This window comes from Entelurus aequoreus, linkage group LG03 (assembly GCF_033978785.1).
Source record: "Entelurus aequoreus isolate RoL-2023_Sb linkage group LG03, RoL_Eaeq_v1.1, whole genome shotgun sequence".
Taxonomy (NCBI): domain Eukaryota; kingdom Metazoa; phylum Chordata; class Actinopteri; order Syngnathiformes; family Syngnathidae; genus Entelurus; species Entelurus aequoreus.
The window spans coordinates 82,895,619-82,913,041 of NC_084733.1; the positions used below are offsets into that span (position 1 = coordinate 82,895,619).

General features: G+C 35.6%; 1 protein-coding gene across 5 annotated transcripts in view; it reads right to left on the reverse strand.

Annotated features, from left to right (window-relative positions):
• LOC133646972 (calcium-dependent secretion activator 2-like) overlaps positions 1 to 17,423 on the reverse strand; it is a 269,411-nt gene that overhangs the window by 158,973 nt on the left and 93,015 nt on the right. For all 5 annotated transcript variants that reach the window (XM_062042966.1, XM_062042965.1, XM_062042963.1 and 2 more), the window contains exons 9-11: positions 11,350 to 11,416; positions 8,386 to 8,494; positions 8,116 to 8,316 (exon numbers count right to left, since the gene is read on the reverse strand). In XM_062042966.1, coding sequence (XP_061898950.1) covers positions 8,116 to 8,316; positions 8,386 to 8,494; positions 11,350 to 11,416 — 377 coding nt within the window. The remainder of the gene's footprint in view (positions 1 to 8,115; positions 8,317 to 8,385; positions 8,495 to 11,349; positions 11,417 to 17,423) is intronic.

Below are 17,423 nucleotides of genomic sequence, written 5' to 3' on the forward strand. Positions count from 1 at the left end.
GCAGGTCAAAGAGCGGCCAAAGTAGCCGAGATAGCGTCTAATGATGTTGTTTACCAAATATAAACGATGCCGGTGTGCGTGCTTTTATTCTGACGCCAGCTAGCGTGACCCTCAGCCGCCACGCGGCGTGTCAGCGGGGAAAAACAGCTTCATTATACGCCGGCGGAGACACACAAAGGAGACGTGTTGTCTTTTGTCTCACCTGCTCGCCCGCCTCATTAGCCTTCCAGCGGCGCCGCCATTTTCACACAGTTGACTTTTATTGTGGCGAGTTAGACTTTGTGTGTTTGCGCCACAAACGCTCATTAGTGGAACTTCACCCGCGTGAGTTAGGTAGTGTTGGAACACACACACAAAGCACTTAGGAGCAGTTTCATGGACACTTTGTATTTCCTGTGTGAAAGTGTAGCCATTAGCGTTTCAATCGTTCACATTAGACGCTAACAAGCGGCAGCGAGAGCGCGTCCTCGCGGAGCCGAGCGACACGAACGGGCGGCGTGATCGTCTCTCGGCGTGAGGCTCTTCATCTCACAATGCAGTGGCAGGAAAGTGAGGAGGAGGAGGAGGAGGAGGGGGGATGGAGACAACTATTTCCTGTCCTTCCGCAACTTCTATATCAGGGATGTCCAAACTTTCTCCACCAAGGTCCACATACGGAAAACTAGGGGTGTAACGGTACACAAAAATTTCGGTTCGGTACGTACCTCGGTTTAGAGGTCACGGTTCGGTTTATTTTCCATACAGTAAGAAAACCCCAGCATATATGGGCTCATTGTTCTTCCACCATAGAAGTGAGTCAAAATGTAGTTTTTAATGCAACATGGTCTTAAAGGCCTACTGAAAGCCACTACTACCGACCACGCAGTCTGATAGTTTATATATCAATGATGAAATCTTAACATTGCAACACATGCCAATACGGCCGGGTTAACTTATAAAGTGACATTTTAAATGTCCCGGGGAACTTCCGGTTCGATACGCCTCTGAGGATGACGTATGCGCGTGACGTAGCCCGGGGAACAGAGGTATGCCTTCCACATTGAAGCCAATACGAAATAGCTGTTTTCATCTCATTCTGGATGTATTCTGGACATCTGTGTTGGTGAATCTGTTGCAATTATGTTCATTGCATTATGGAGAAAGAAGCTGAGCAAGCAAAGAAGAAAGTTCTCGGTGCAAAACGGACGTATTTTGCGAAGGAAGTCAGCAGCAACACAACACAGCTGGTGTTTCATTGTTTACATTCCCGAAAGATGCAGTCAAGATCGAAGAACTCGGATAACAGAGACTCTAACCAGGAGGACTTTTGACTTCGATACACAGACGCCTGTAGAGAACTGGGACAACACAGACTCTTACCAGGATTTCTTTGATTTGGATGACAAAGACGCAGACGTGCTACCGTGAGTATGCAGCTTTGGCTTCCAAACATTTGATTGCTTGCACGTACGTGCGCGTCACGTACGTAACTTTGTTTAAATATATAAGCTTTATGAACCTTGGGTTAGGTGAACGGTCTTTTGGGCTGAGTGATTGTGTGTGTTGATCAGGTGTTTGAATTGTATTGGCGTGTTCTATGGAGCTAGGAGCTAGCAGAGGAGCTAGGAGCTAGCATAAACACCTAGGTGTTTTTATGCAGGATTAATTTGTGGCATATTAAATATAAGCCTGGTTGTGTTGTGGCTAATAGAGTATATATATGTCTTGTGTTTATTTACTGTTATAGTCATTCCCAGCCGAATATCAGGTACAGTGAGTAGCAGCTGCGCTTCCAAACATTTGATCGCTTGCCAGTACGTGCGCGTCACGTACGTTACTTTGTTTAAATATATAAGCTTTATGAACCTTGGGTTAGGTGAACGGTCTTTTGGGCTGAGTGATTGTGTGTGTTGTGCCGGTGTTTGAATTGGATTGGTGGCTTATATGGAGCTAGGAGCTAGCATAGCAAACACTTAGGTGTTTTTATGCAGGATTAATTTGTGGCATATTAAATATAAGCCTGGTTGTGTTGTGGCTAATAGAGTATATATATGTCTTGTGTTTATTTACTGTTGTAGTCATTCCCAGCTGAATATCAGGTCCCACCCGCCTCTCACAGCATCTTCCCTACCTGAATCGCTTCCACTGCCCTCTAATCCTTCACTCTCACTTTCCTCATCCACGAATCTTTCATCCTCGCTCAAATTAATGGGGTGATCGTCGCTTTCTCGGTCCGAATCGCTCTCGCTGCTGGTGGCCATGATTGTAAACAATGTGCAGATGTGAGGAGCTCCACAACCTGTGACGTCACGCTACTTCCGGTACAGGCAAGGCTTTTTTATCAGCGACCAAAAGTTGCGAACTTTATCGTCGATGTTCTCTACTAAATCCTTTCAGCAAAAATATGGCAATATCGCGAAATGATCAAGTATGACACATAGAATGGACCTGCTATCCCCGTTTAAATAAGAAAATCTCATTTCAGTAGGCCTTTAAATCTGCGGCTATAAAAACATTTGTTATTGCTTTAGCCCTGCCTGACTCGCCGAGGAGAGGCTGCTCGAATGCGGTGGTGACGCTTCAAATGGGTTAGCATGTTTGACGTGTCGTCAGAAGCAGCTGCTGAACAATGTCGGCAAACCTCCATCCTCCATTGTTGTATCGCGCAGCCAAAGTGTTCCCAAACGGGAGATCTTAACGAGGCAGGAGGGTCTTCCAGCTCTGGCTTTTACATGTTGTCCAAGCCCGGTCGCTGCTAGCATGCCGTGTGTTGTGCCTCGGTGTGCATTGTTTACACAACGTGCGGTACGCTACTTAATATGTCCGTGTGGAAACTCGTTCGGTACACCTCCGAACCGAACCGAAACCCCCGTACCGAAACGGTTCAATACAAACATACGTACCGTTACACCCAATGTTCCCTCTAATTGTTCATGTGTGTGAGCAAACACAAAAACTCCCTGAGCATTCAGTGGAGCACATGTGAGCAACATCACACGTGGCAATACCAGCAGCACACCTGTCTCAAACCAATCTTTTATTATAACACTCAAATGAGAGGAGTCATTTTCATGAGATTATTTAGTAATATTAGTGATTTGGCCCACTTGTAATGAAAATAAAAGAAATCTTGTTTTTCATAAGCTATGGATTAGTATTATACAATATGTCTGGGTGGGGGTCCTGCTTTGGAAATCATTTGTACCCCTTTCAGAGATCAAATTTAGTTGCCCTTAAACATCCTCATGTTGCACAATGAAATGTAAGCATAGGATGAAGTGTGCATTCCTGTAACTTTCTCTAGTAACAGCATTCCATGATTAATATCAATAAATTAACATTAATAATAAATGACAGTAGAATAAGCACACGTATGACTGAGGAGTCAAAGTGTAACTTTGTGAGGTGTTTGAGTTGTCCGACTTTTTGTGTGGCCATAAACGCACCAGTGGCTTAGTGGTATGCGTGTTGGTGACAGATGACAAGTTGGTTTTGGCCTGGTTTGTACGGCAGAAAATGACTAGTTTTTCGAGATAGAAGTTTCTTACTCATGTTTTTGGTGTGGTTATGGCCCAATATGAACGGCTTTGCTCAATAAAGTGATCGATATAATTCCTGTCCTCGAAGCATCTCGATAGACGTTACAATAATTGAACGGTGTTCAATTGAACGGTGTTGACGAACACCGTTAGGGCCGCTTGTTGTCACTGTCACTCAGAGTTGCATTGCAAAATTACACAGAATAAATGTGTTTATTTTGTTTAGAATTCAGATGGGATTTGATTTGGTGCGCGGCATATATTTGCTGCGCGCAGAGGACGCTTGAGCAGTGCGCAATTGCGCAGGCGCGCACCTTAGAGGGAACGTTGCTTACACCCCTACCCCAAACACTTGTCAAAAGTGGTAAAGGAATGGCTAAATCAGGCTAGAATGAAGGTTTTAGAATGGCCTTCCCAAAGTCCTGACTTAAACATGTGGACAATGCTGAAGAAACAAGTCCATGTCAGAAAACCAACACATTTAGCTGAACTGCACTAATTTTGTCAAGAGGAGTGGTCAAAAATTCAAGCAGAAGCTTGTGGATGGCTACCAAAAGCGCCTTATTGCAGTGAAACTTGCCAAGGGATATCTAACAAAATATTAACATTGCTGTATGTAGGGGTGTAACGGTACGTGTATTTGTATTGAACCGTTTCGATACGGGGGTTTCGTTTCGGTTTGGAGGTGTACCGAACGAGTTTCCACACGGACATATTAAGTAGCACACCGCACGTTGTGTAAACAATCCATCCCGAGGCACAACACACGGCATGTTAGCAACGACCGGGCTACGACAACATATAAAAGCCAGAGCTGGAAGACCCTCCTGCCTCGTTAAGATCTCCCGTTTGGGAACACTTTTGCTGCGCGGTGCGATACAACAATGGAGGTTTGCCGACATTGTTCAGCAGCGGTAAGGTATGCTTCTGCCAACACGTCAAACATGCTAACCCATTTGAAGCGGCACCACCCCCAGGTGAACATCGCTTCAACAAAGATAAAGACGAGCAAACAGCTCCCACCGCATTCAAGCAGCCTCTCCTCGGCGAGTCAGGCAGGGCTAAAGCAATAACAAATGTTTTTATAGCAGCAGATTTAAGACCATATTGTTTTAAAAACTACATTTTGACCCACTTCTAAACTGTTTAATGTTGCACTTTTTATATGTAGAAGACAAGTTTTGTCATTTTATTTAATCTGAGCAACAACTTGAGGCAGTTTAATGTTGATTAACGTGGACCCCGAATTAAACAAGTTGAAAAACTTATAGGGGTGTTACCATTTAGTGGTCAATTGTACGGAATATGTACTGCAGTGTGCAATCTACTAATAAAAGTGTCAATCAATCAATCAATCAAAAAACGCACTTTATATGTAGAAAGGTTTTGTTAGGAAACCATTCTGAGCCTTATCTTATTTAGTTTTTATTTGATATATGTTGACCACATCAACCCTGGCAATGGACCCTGTGTGTATATGTATGTTATGCCATTGTTTACAAATTTGGTAAATAAATAACCAAAAAATTTATATTTTGTTGTTTTCTTACTGTACCGAAAATGAACCGAACCGTGACCTCTAAACCGAGGTACGTACCGAACCGAAATTTTTGTGTACCGTTACACCCCTACCCCAAACACTTGTCAAAAGTGGTAAAGGAATGGCTAAATCAGGCTAGAATTAAGGTTTTAGAATGGCCTTCCCAAAGCCCTGATTTAAAGGCCTACTGAAAGCCACTACAACCGACCACGCAGTCTGATAGTTTATATATCAATGATGAAATCTTAACATTGCAACACATGCCAATACGGCCGGGTTAACTTATAAAGTGCAATTTTAAATTTCCCGCTAAACTTCCGGTTGAAAACGTCTTTGTATGATGACGTATGCGCGTGACGTAGTCAGTTAAACGGAAGTATTGGTACACCTTTGAATCCAATACAAAAAAGCTCTGTTTTCATCTCATAATTCCACAGTATTCTGGGCATCTGTGTTGGTGAATCTTTTGCAATTTGTTTAATGAAAAATGAAGACTGCAAAGAAGAAAGTTGTAGATGGGATCGGTGTATTAGCGGCTGGCTGCAGCAACACAACCAGGAGGACTTTGAGTTGGATAGCAGACGCGCTAGCCGATGCTAGCCGACGCTTGCCGATGCTAGCCGCCGACCGCACGGATGATCGGGTGAAGTCCTTCGTCCTTCCGTCGATCGCTGGAACGCAGGTGAGCACGGGTGTTGATGAGCAGGTGAGGGCTGGCTGGCGTAGGTGGAGCGCTAATGTTTTTATCATAGCTCTGTGAGGTCCCGTTGCTAAGTTAGCTTCAATGGCGTCGTTAGCAACAGCATTGTTAATCTTCGCCAAGCTGGAAAGCATTAACCGTGTATTTACATGTCCATGGTTTTATAGTATTGTTGATTTTCTGTATATCCTTCCAGTCAGGGGTTTATTTATTTTGTTTATATCTGCATTTGAGCCCGATGCGATCACGTTAGCTCCGTAGCTAAAGTGTTTCGCCGATGTATTGTCGTGGAGATAAAAGTCACTGTGAATGTCCATTTCGCGTTCTCGACTCTCATTTTCAAGAGGATATAGTATCCGAGGTGGTTTAAAATACAAATCCGTGATCCACAATAGAAAAAGGAGAAAGTGTGGAATCCAATGAACCCTTGTACCTAAGTTACGGTCAGAGCGAAAAAAGATACGTCCTGCACTGCACTATAGTCCTTCACTCTCACGTTCCTCATCCACGAATCTTTCATCCTCGGTCCGAATCTCTCTCGCTGCTGGTGTAAACAATAGGGAAATGTGAGCAGCACTCCAGCTTGTGACGTCACGCTACTTCCGGTAGGGGCAAGGCTTTTTTTTTTAATCAGCGACCAAAAGTTACGAACTTTATCGTCGTCGTTCTCTACTAAATCCTTTCAGCAAAAATATGGCAATATCGCAAAATGATCAAGTATGACACATAGAATGGATCTGCTATCCCCGTTTAAATTAAAAAAAAATCATTTCAGTAGGCCTTTAAACATGTGGACAATGCTGAAGAAACAAGTACATGTCAGAAAACCAACAAATTTAGCTGAATTGCACCAATTTTGTCAAGAGTGGTCAAAAATTCAAGCAGAAGCTTGTGGATGGCTACCAAAAGCGCCTTATTGCAGGGAAACTTGCCAAGGGACATGTAAGCAAATATTAACATTGCTGTATGTCAGGGGTCACCAACGTGGTGCCCGCGGGCACCAGGTAGCCCGTAAGGACCAGATGAGTAGCCCGCTGGCCTGTTCTAAAAATAGCAGCACTTACCAGTGAGCTGCCTCTATTTTTTAAATTTTATTTATTTACTAGCAAGCTGGTCTCGCTTTGCCCGACATTTTTAATTCTAAGAGAGACAAAACTCAAATAGAATTTGAAAATCCAAGAAAATATTTGAAAGACTTGGTCTTCACTTGTTTAAATAAATTCATTAATTTTTTTACTTTGCTTCTTATAACTTTCAGAAAGACAATTTTAGAGAAAAAATACAACCTTAAAAATGATTTTAGGATTTTTAAACACATATACCTTTTTACCTTTTAAATTCCTTCCTCTTCTTTCCTGACAATTTCAATCAATGTTCAAGTAAATTAATTGTTTTTATTGTAAAGAATAATAAATAAATTTTAATTTAATTCTTAATTTTAGCTTCTGTTTTTTCGACGAAGAATATTTGTGAAATATTTCTTCAAACTTATCATGTTTAAAATTCCAAAAAAATATTCTGGCAAATCTAGAAAATCTGTAGAATCAAATTTAAATCTTATTTCAAAGTCTTTTGAATTTCTTTTAAAATTTTTGTTCTGGAAAATCTAGAAGAAATAATGATTTGTCTTTGTTAGAAATATAGCTTGGTCCAATTTGTTATATATTCTAACAAAGTGTAGATTGGATTTTAACCTATTTAAAACATGTCATCAAAATTCTAAAATTAATCTTAATCAGGAAAAATTACTAATTATGTTCCATACATTATTTTTAAATTTTTTTCAAAAAGATTCGAATTAGCTAGTTTTTCTCTTCTTTTTTTCGGTTGAATTTTGAATTTTAAAGAGTCGAAATTGAAGATAAACTATGTTTCAAAATTTAATTGTCATTTTTTTTCGTGTTTTCTCCTATTTTAAACTGTTCAATCAAGCGTAAATATCATTAATTATTAATAATAACATAGAGTTAAAGGTAAATTGAGCAAATTGGCTATTTCTGGCAATTTATTTAAGTGTGTATCAAACTGGTAGCCCTTCGCATTAATCAGTACCCAAGAAGTAGCTCTGGGTTTCAAAAAGGTTGGTGACCCCTGCTGTATGTATACTTTTGACCCAGCACATTTGCTCACATTTTCAGTAGACCCATAATAAATTCATAAAAGAACCAAACTTCATGAATGCTTTTTTGTGACCAACAAGTATGTGCTCCAATCACTCTATCACAAAAAAATAAGAGTTGTAGAAATGATTGGAAACTCAAGACCGCCATGACATTATGTCCTTTACAAGTGTATGTCAACTTTTGACCATGACTGATAATATGGAAGTGGACGGTGAAAGAAGCAGGTCAACTTACTAATCGGCGACGCTGCTTTCTTGCTTCCTGCTCGACCCTTGGCGGTCTTGCTGAGGGGAGGGGGCGTGGGCTTGTAGGACTGTCCCGTGGCGCGGTACAAGGCCTGGACCCACAGCAGTCGGTCCTGCTCGTCGTCGCAGGCGTACACCACCGATTCGCCCTCTCTGACGGCGTTGAAGAAGACGTGCCCGCCCTGCAGGCCTGCGCGACAAGAGCGAGAACTTGAGCCATTCGCGGTGACGGCGTCTGCCAGTAGGGGGCGCCACTTACTCGGCTGGGGGTCGCAGTAGTCCACCGTGTAGCCCTCCAGCTGCATCAGCTCCTGAGGCTCCGCCTTCTTGTCTCTGTAGCTGCACATGGCGAAGGTGTACTGGCTCACCTGCGGATCAAAACCGACATGAAAGCTGGTGTTATGTTTTACCCTTTGAGTGCTGTGAGGTTAGCTTTAGCCACAGCACTCAGTCAGTCAGTAAATAACGCAAATAAAACCTTAAAAACAGTTTTGTAGTATTAGTACAATACAGGTGGACGCCATTACAAAATTGTGGTAGAATTTTATGAACATCTTTATTCAAAGAACAACAATAATTACATTGGATTTATATAGCACTTTTTTTGTAGAGACTCAAAGGGGGGTGACACTGAGAAGCCATCATTCAGTCACTCCAATTACATACATATAAATAATACACATATTGATGGTGGTAAGCTACATTTATACTAATACTAATGATAATGATAATAATAATAATAATAATAATAATAATAAAAAATAAACATAATGGTGGTAAGCTAAATTTAATACTAATATTAATTATAATAATGATAATAATTACCATGATGGTGATAAGCTACATGTAATGCTAATAATAATCAACATAATAATAATCACAGTGTAAACTACATTTATACTACTACTACTACTACTACTAATATTAATAATAATAATAAACACGATGGTGATAAGCTACATTTAATACAAATAATAATAATAATGCTAAACATGATGGTGGTAAGCTACATTTAATACAAATAATAATATTGATAAACATGATGGTGGTAAGCTACATTTATGCTAATACTAATGATAATAATAATAATAATAATAAACATGATGGTGATAAGCTACGTTTAATACAAATAATAATAATAATAATAAACATGATGGTGGACACCATTACAAAATTGTGCTAGAATTTTATGAACATCTTTATTCTAAATCTTTATTCTAAGAACAACAATAATACATTGGATTTATATAGCACTTTTTTGTAGAGACTCAAAGGGGGTGACACTGAGAAGCCATCATTCATTCACTCCACATACATACATATAAATTATAAACATTTTGATGGTGGTAAGCTACATTTATGCTAATACTAATAATAATAATAATAATAAATAAACATGATGTGGTAAGCTACATTTATACTAATACTTATGATAATGATAATAATAAATAACTACAAATGTGCGCTACATTCGTTAACCATGTTACAAAAAAGATCAGTTAGAATAATACATAATGTTGGATATAGAGAACATACAAACCCTTTATTTATTAGGTCAAAAATATTAAAGTTTGGTGATTTGGTAAAATTGCAAACAGCTAAAATGATGTACAAAGCAATCTATAACCTGCTACCAAAGAATGTACAACATTTCTTCTCAACTAAAGAGGAGAAATATAACCTTAGAGGAAAAAATAATTTAAAACATTTATATGCACGTACAACACTTAAAACTTTTAGCATAACAGTATGTGGAATTAAATTATGGAATGGATTAAGTAAAGAAGTTAAAAATTGTACTGACATGATCCAGTTTAAGAGGTTGTTTAAATTAATAGTGCTTACAAAGTACAAAGAAGAAGAATTATGAGAAAAACTTCCAACCTTATTGAAAATATTCTTCATCTCAGTATGTTAATAATGACTGAATTAATTAATTACATATTACAAACTGTTGTATATACTAATTCATAGATGTTATTTTATTATATAAAAAGGTCAGTAAATGATTTTATATAATTGTAAATGCTTTGAAGTGGGAAAGGGGTAGGATTAAATAAGCTTTGCTTCTTCCTACTCCTTTTCGGGCATGATGTAAATGAAATGATATGAAATTGTGTGATGTATTATGATGTAAATGTGTTCATGTTCGAAATAAACTAAAAGAAAGAAAGAAAGAAAGAAAGAAAGAAAGAAAGAATAATAAATAAAGATGATGGTGGTAAGCTAAATTGAATACTAATATTAATATTATTATAATAATGATAATAATTACCATGATGGTGATAACCACATTTATACTACTACTACTAGTACTACTACTAACATTAATAATAATAATAAACACGATGGTGATAAGCTACATTTAATACAAATAATAATAATAATGATAAACATGATGGTGGTAAGCTACATTTATGCTAATACTAATGATAATAATAATAATAAAAATAAATAAACATGATGGTGGTAAGCTAAATTGAATACTAATATTAATATTAATTATTATAATAATAATTACCATGATGGTGATAAGCTACATGTAATGCTAATATTAATAATAAACATAATAATAATAATCACGGCGTAAACCACATTTATACTGCTACTACTATTAATAATAATAATAAACACGATGGTGATAAGCTATATTTAATACAAATAATAATAATAATGATAAACATGATGGTGGTAAGCTACATTTATGCTAATACTAATGATAATAATAATAATAATAATAATAATACATAAACATGATGGTGGTAAGCTACATTTATACTAATACTAATGATAATGATAATAATAATAATAATAAATAAACATGATGGTGGTAAGCTAAATTGAATACCAATATTAATATTAATTATTATAATAATAATTACCATGATGGTGATAAGCTACATGTAATGCTAATATTAATAATAAACATAATAATAATTATCACGGTGTAAACCACATTTATACTACTACTACTACTACTACTAATATTAATAATAATAATAAACACGATGGTGATTAGCTACATTTAATACAAATAATAATAATAATGATAAAAATGATGGTGGTAAGCTACATTTATTGCTAATGATAATAATAATATTAATAAACCCGATGGTGGTAAGCTACATGTAATACTAATAATATTAATAATAAAAAACAATAAACACGATGGTGTTAAGCTACTATGATGCAGTACTATTAGCAGGTGTACAGTTGTCGTTACCTGAACCAAAACAAAGTATCTTCTCTTCCAGCGCTTCCACACGCGATGTCCAAGTGCGTACAAATACCTGCAACACAAAGAGCAACAAGATATCATTGGACATGCATAAAGTACATGAAAGTACACAAGAGGTGCAAAAGGAGCAACAGGAAGTGTCCATCATTTACTTCCTGTCTTGTCATCTTGCAAGAGACATGTACAAATAATGACAGAACAGTCCTATCATCATGGATATGATTACATTTTGTTTGCACGTCTTCCCATAATTTTACGGCACCTATTTGACATGCTGAAGAGTGTTCGCATTGTTTAGAAACAAAGTGACAAAATATGAAGCTTAAGTGTATTGATTACAGAAAGTCTTCTACAGTATACAAATTCATGTTTCCTATCATAAATTGTTGCGCTTTCAATATTTTTAGGATACATTTTATATTAATTAATTTTTTAAATATTTTTAAAAATAATTTATAATATATATATTTAAATATTTTTTGTAACAGCATATTATTTGTTAAGACTTTAGTGTAGAAGAAGACGTGTAAAAAAATTAATACAAAATTAAAAAAAACAAAAAACATGTATGCTATAAAAAATTATCAAAAAGAAAAAGTACAAGACGTGTACACTAAAAAAAACATTTTTATAACAAAAGAATGGAACAAGACATGTATGCAATAAAAATTAAACATTTTAAATCATTTAAAAAAAAAAGTGTATACTTTAAAACAAATACAAAAATACAATTAAAATGAAATATAATAGAACAAGACGGAGTACAGGAGTACACGGTAAAAATATTAATTACAAAAATAATTAAAATGAAATAAAACAAGACGTGTACACTGTAAGAAAAAAAATACAAATACAATACTAGAACAAGACGTGTACACTACAAATAATGAATTTAAAAAAAATTAATTTTATTTGAAATAAAATAGAACAAGATGTATACACTGTTAAAAAATAGAAATAAAATAAAAGTAAAATAATACAACAAGATGTGATTAAATAAAATTAAATAAAATACAATAAGGTGTACATTGTATAAAAATATTTAAAAATTAAAGAACAAGATGCGTACACTATGAAAAAATTAATAAAATTCAAATGAAAAAAAATAAAACAAAACATGTACACTCACTCTAAAAAAAAAAAGAAGAAAAAAATAGAACAAGACGTGTACGCAACAAAAAATGAATATAAAAAATTAAATTAAAATGAAACAAAACAGAACAAGATTTGTTCACTGTAAAAAAATAAAAAATAAAATAGAGACGTGTACACTATAAAACAAACATTCTGAAAAATAAATTAAAAGGAAATATAATAGAACAGGACGTGTACATTGTATAAAACATATTTAAAAAAATTAAAAGAACAAGACGTGTACACTTTACAAAATAAGTAAAATCAAAATGAAATAAAATAGAACAGCACCAGTACACAAAAAAAAAAATCTGTACATTTTATGGTAAAAGAAACAAAAAAAAACTGGCAGGTCAATGGCAATAATTTCACTGTAATTTAAAAAGGGTAACACTGTTATTTTCACAGTACAACTGTTAAATACTTTCCCCAGCAAACACGAAGAGTGCAAAGTGAGACATGAGTGAAAAAGGACGGAAGGACTTCTTTGTGTTCAAGGTCAACACAACGTCAACATGTGGAAGCTCTTCAACTACTTGAATCAATCATTTGGCCTCACAACAAGCAATCAGTTGAACAGTCGTCTTTTACTGCAGTTTCATTTCAACCAAACACTTCCTGCCAGTAACTTTGACTCTTGTGAAATCCCTGAAGATAAATTAAAACATTATCATTATATGACGTATTTATGAACTGTGACCTACATTTTAGTCCAATGAATAATTATTATTTGCCAGAATCAGGAAATAATGTTTATACTATCAATCAAATGTATTCCTTAATTTCAAGTGTCTCAAAGGAAGTCCCCAAATCCAAAACCACACTGGGACAAAGAAAAACTGAAAAAGCCTCTGAAGGGGATCAAGAAGGAAACATTGAGAAGGGATCACACATGTACGGAATTATTAATTTTAAATATCAAACCAGCTTGTATTATCATAATAAAAGTATTATTGTTTTTTATTATATATTTTAGTATTTAGATTGTTCTTATTGATATATTTATTCATGATATGTTAATGGTATTATTGTTACTATAATCGTTATTATATATTTTAGTATTTATATTGTTCTTATTAATATATTTATTCATGATATGTTAATGGTATTATTGTTACTATAATCGTTATTATATATTTTAGTATTTATATTGTTCTTATTAATATATTTATTCATGATTTGTTAATGGTATTATTGCTACTATAATCGTTATATATTTTAGTATTTATATTGTTCCTATTAATATATTTATTTATTATATATTAATAGTATTACTGTTATCGTAATAATTATATTTTGTTAGTATTCATATTATTATTAGTATCATTATTTATTATATAATATTATTGTAACTATAATCGTTATTTTAATATATTTTAGTATTTATATTGTTATTAGGATAATTATTTATTATATATTAATGGTATGTTTGGTATTATAATCATTATAATAATATGAAATATTAAGTATAAGTATTATATAATTATTATATAATATGGTATCATATTTTAGTATTTATAGTATTATGAATATACTTATTATATGATCATTAATATACTTATTCATGTATTAGATATTAATAGTGTTTATTATATATGAATTGTGATCATAATCATGAATATTTTACTATTCATATTATTAGTAAAATTATTATTATATTATATATAATTATTTGTATTATTATTATTATTATTAAATCAATTTTCTCTAATAACACGAGTTTTGTTGCTGGCAAACATTACAAATAAGTCAAATGAAGAATGAAAGTGAAAGGTGTTTCTCCTGAAAGCGACAAGAGGACACTCAGCAGGTGAACACTTGACAGGTGAAGTAGATGTGCGGCAGCCAACAGACTCACACTGCCCCCTGGTGGACACAAGATGCACAGCAACATCACTTGGTAACAAAGTGCTGCTTTGTGACCGTAGAAATGTTTTTTAAATGTCAACACAAAGTTTGAAGGCCAGGAACGAAGGATGACGTCATCATAAGAGGTTGACATAGACGCCATAAAACAAACAATAAACATAACGGCCAGTGACAGGACACTTTTTTTTTTTTATAAACAACGTCTTGCTGCCATCTTCTGGCAGACCACGGGAACTACATGTGATTGAACTCAAATGTACATGTTTGTCATAATACAGGTTTGCAAAACACATTAAAAAAAAGGTTGGCTTTGATTGGCTATCATTTTGTGCGTCTTGTACGCACGCCCACCAACAGGAGACCATTACAAAACAGATGCATGAGGGTTGTTTTTAAAAAGTCAAATACAAACCCCAAAAGCAGTGAAGTTGGCACGCCGTGTAAATGGTAAATAAAAACAAAATACAATGATTTGCAAATCCTTTTCAACCTATATTCAATGGAATAGACTGCAAAGACAAGATATTTAACATTCGAACTGGAAAACGTTATTTTTTGCAAATATTAGCTCATTTAGACTTTGATGCATGCAACATGTTGCCAAAAAGCTGGCACAAGTGGCAAAAAAGACTGAGAAAGTTGAGGAATGCTCATCAAACACTTATTTGGAACATCCCACAGGTGAACGGGCTAATTGGGAACAGGTGGGTGCCATGATTGGGTATAAAAGCAGCTTCCATGAAATGCTCAGTCATTCACAAACAAGGATGGGGCGAGGGTCACCACTTTGTCAACAAATGCGTGAGCAAATTGTTTAAGAACAACATTTCTCAACCAGCTATTGCAAGGAATTTAGGGATTTCACCATCTATTGTCCGTAATATCATCAAAAGGTTCAGAGAATCTGGAGAAATCACTTCACCACAGGTGGTACTGCATCAAAAGGCGACATCAGTGTGTAAAGGATATCACCACATAGGCTGAGGAACACTTCAGAAAAGCACTGGCAGTAACTACAGTTTGTCGCTACATCTGTAAGTGCAAGTTAAAACTCTACTATGCAAAGCGAAAGCCATTTATCAACAACACCCAGAAACGCCGCCGGCTTCGCTGGGCCCGAGCTCATCTAAGATGGACTGATGCAAAGTGAAAAAGTGTTCTGTGGTCTGACGAGTTCACATTTCAAACAGTTTTTGGAAACTGTGGACGTCGTGACCAAAGAGGAAAAGAACCATCCGGATTGTTCTAGGCGCAAAGTTGAAAAGCCAGCATGTGTGATGGTATGGGGGTGTATTAGTGCCCAAGGCATGGGTAACTTACACATCTGTGAAGGCACCATTAATGCTGAAAGGTACATACAGGTTTTGGAGCAACATATGTTGCCTTTCAAGCAACGTTATCATGGACGCCCCTGCTTATTTCAGCAAGACAATGCCAAGCCACGTGTTACAACAGCGTGGCTTCATAGTAAAAGAGTGCGGGTACTAGACTGGCCTGCCTGTAGTCCAGACCTGTCTCCCATTGAAAATGTGTGGTGCATTATGAAGCCTAAAATAACAACGGACTGTTAAACAACTTAAGCTGTACATCAAGCAAGAATGGGAAATAATTCCACTTGAAAAGCTTCAAAAATGTCTCCTCAGTTCCCAAACGTTTACAGAGTGTTGTTAAAAGGAAAGGCCATGTAACACAGTGGTGAAAATGCCCCCTGTGACAACTTTTTTGCAATGTGTTGCTGCCATTAAATTCTAAGTTAATGATTATTTGCACAAAAAAAATCATTTTCTCATTTCGAACATTAAATATCTTGTCTTTGCAGTCTATTCAATTGAATATAAGTTGAAAATGATTTGCAAATCATTGTATTCTGTTTTTATTTACCATTTACACAACGTGCCAACTTCACTGGTTTTGGCTTTTGTATTTTCATTGCCATTTTTGCATCATGCTAGGTTAACAACACTAGCATAGAGCTATGTAAGCTACATGCTAAAATACCATTTTAGCATCATGCTACGTTGACAACATTAACATAGCTAATGCATCAAACTCGGTGTTATGAATGATAGACATAGTAAAAGCTGTAATTACCTTATCTAAAGTTTCCCCCCATTATAAAATGTATGTTTTTGTTCTAAAAAGAGCATAAAAAAACATGACAAATATATAAAAACTGTATATCAATAGAAAGGAATGAAGCTGTTGAACAGAGCGCTGAAAGTAAAAAAAAAACATAAAATATAATTTTTGACTTTTTTGAGCGAGTCTGTTTTTGGGCTAAGGAAGGATAATAATAATAATGCATCAAAATCGGTGTTGTTATGAATCATTGACATATTAAAGGCTGTAATTATGTCATCCACTTTGCAACCCTTTTTTATATAATTAATAATAAATACAAAATGTGTTGTTTTTATACAAAGGGCATAAAACATAAAAAAAACATTACAAATATATAAAAACTTTAGGACCTAGGATAGGTCGGAAGCTGTTGAAAAATGTAAAGCGTTAATAAAATAAATATTTTTTTATGACTTATAACACTTTTTTGAGCGCGTCTGTCACTTACTACCCTTAACTTAGTTTTAAATTAAGTACACTCAAGAGTTTTTCATAGAGATGTCTGATAATGGCCTTTTTGGCGATATCCCGATATTGTCCGACTCTTAATTACCGATTCCGATATCAACCGATACCGATATATACAGTCGTGGAATTAACACATTATTTTGCCTAATTTTGTTGTGATGCCCCGCAGGATGCATTAAACAATGTAACAAAGGTTTTCCAAAATAAAACAACTCAAGTTATGGAAAACAATGGCAACATGGCACTGCCATATTTATTATTGAAGTCACAAAGTGCATTATTTTTCTTTTAACATGCCTCAAAACAGCAGCTTGGAATTTGGGACATGCTCTCCCTGAGAGAGCATGAGGAGGTTGAGGTGGGCATGGGTTGAGGTGGGGAGGTTTGGGGGGTGTATATTGTAGCGTCCCGGAAGAGTTAGTGCTGCAAGGGGTTCCGGGTATTTGTTCTGTTGTGTTTATGTTGTG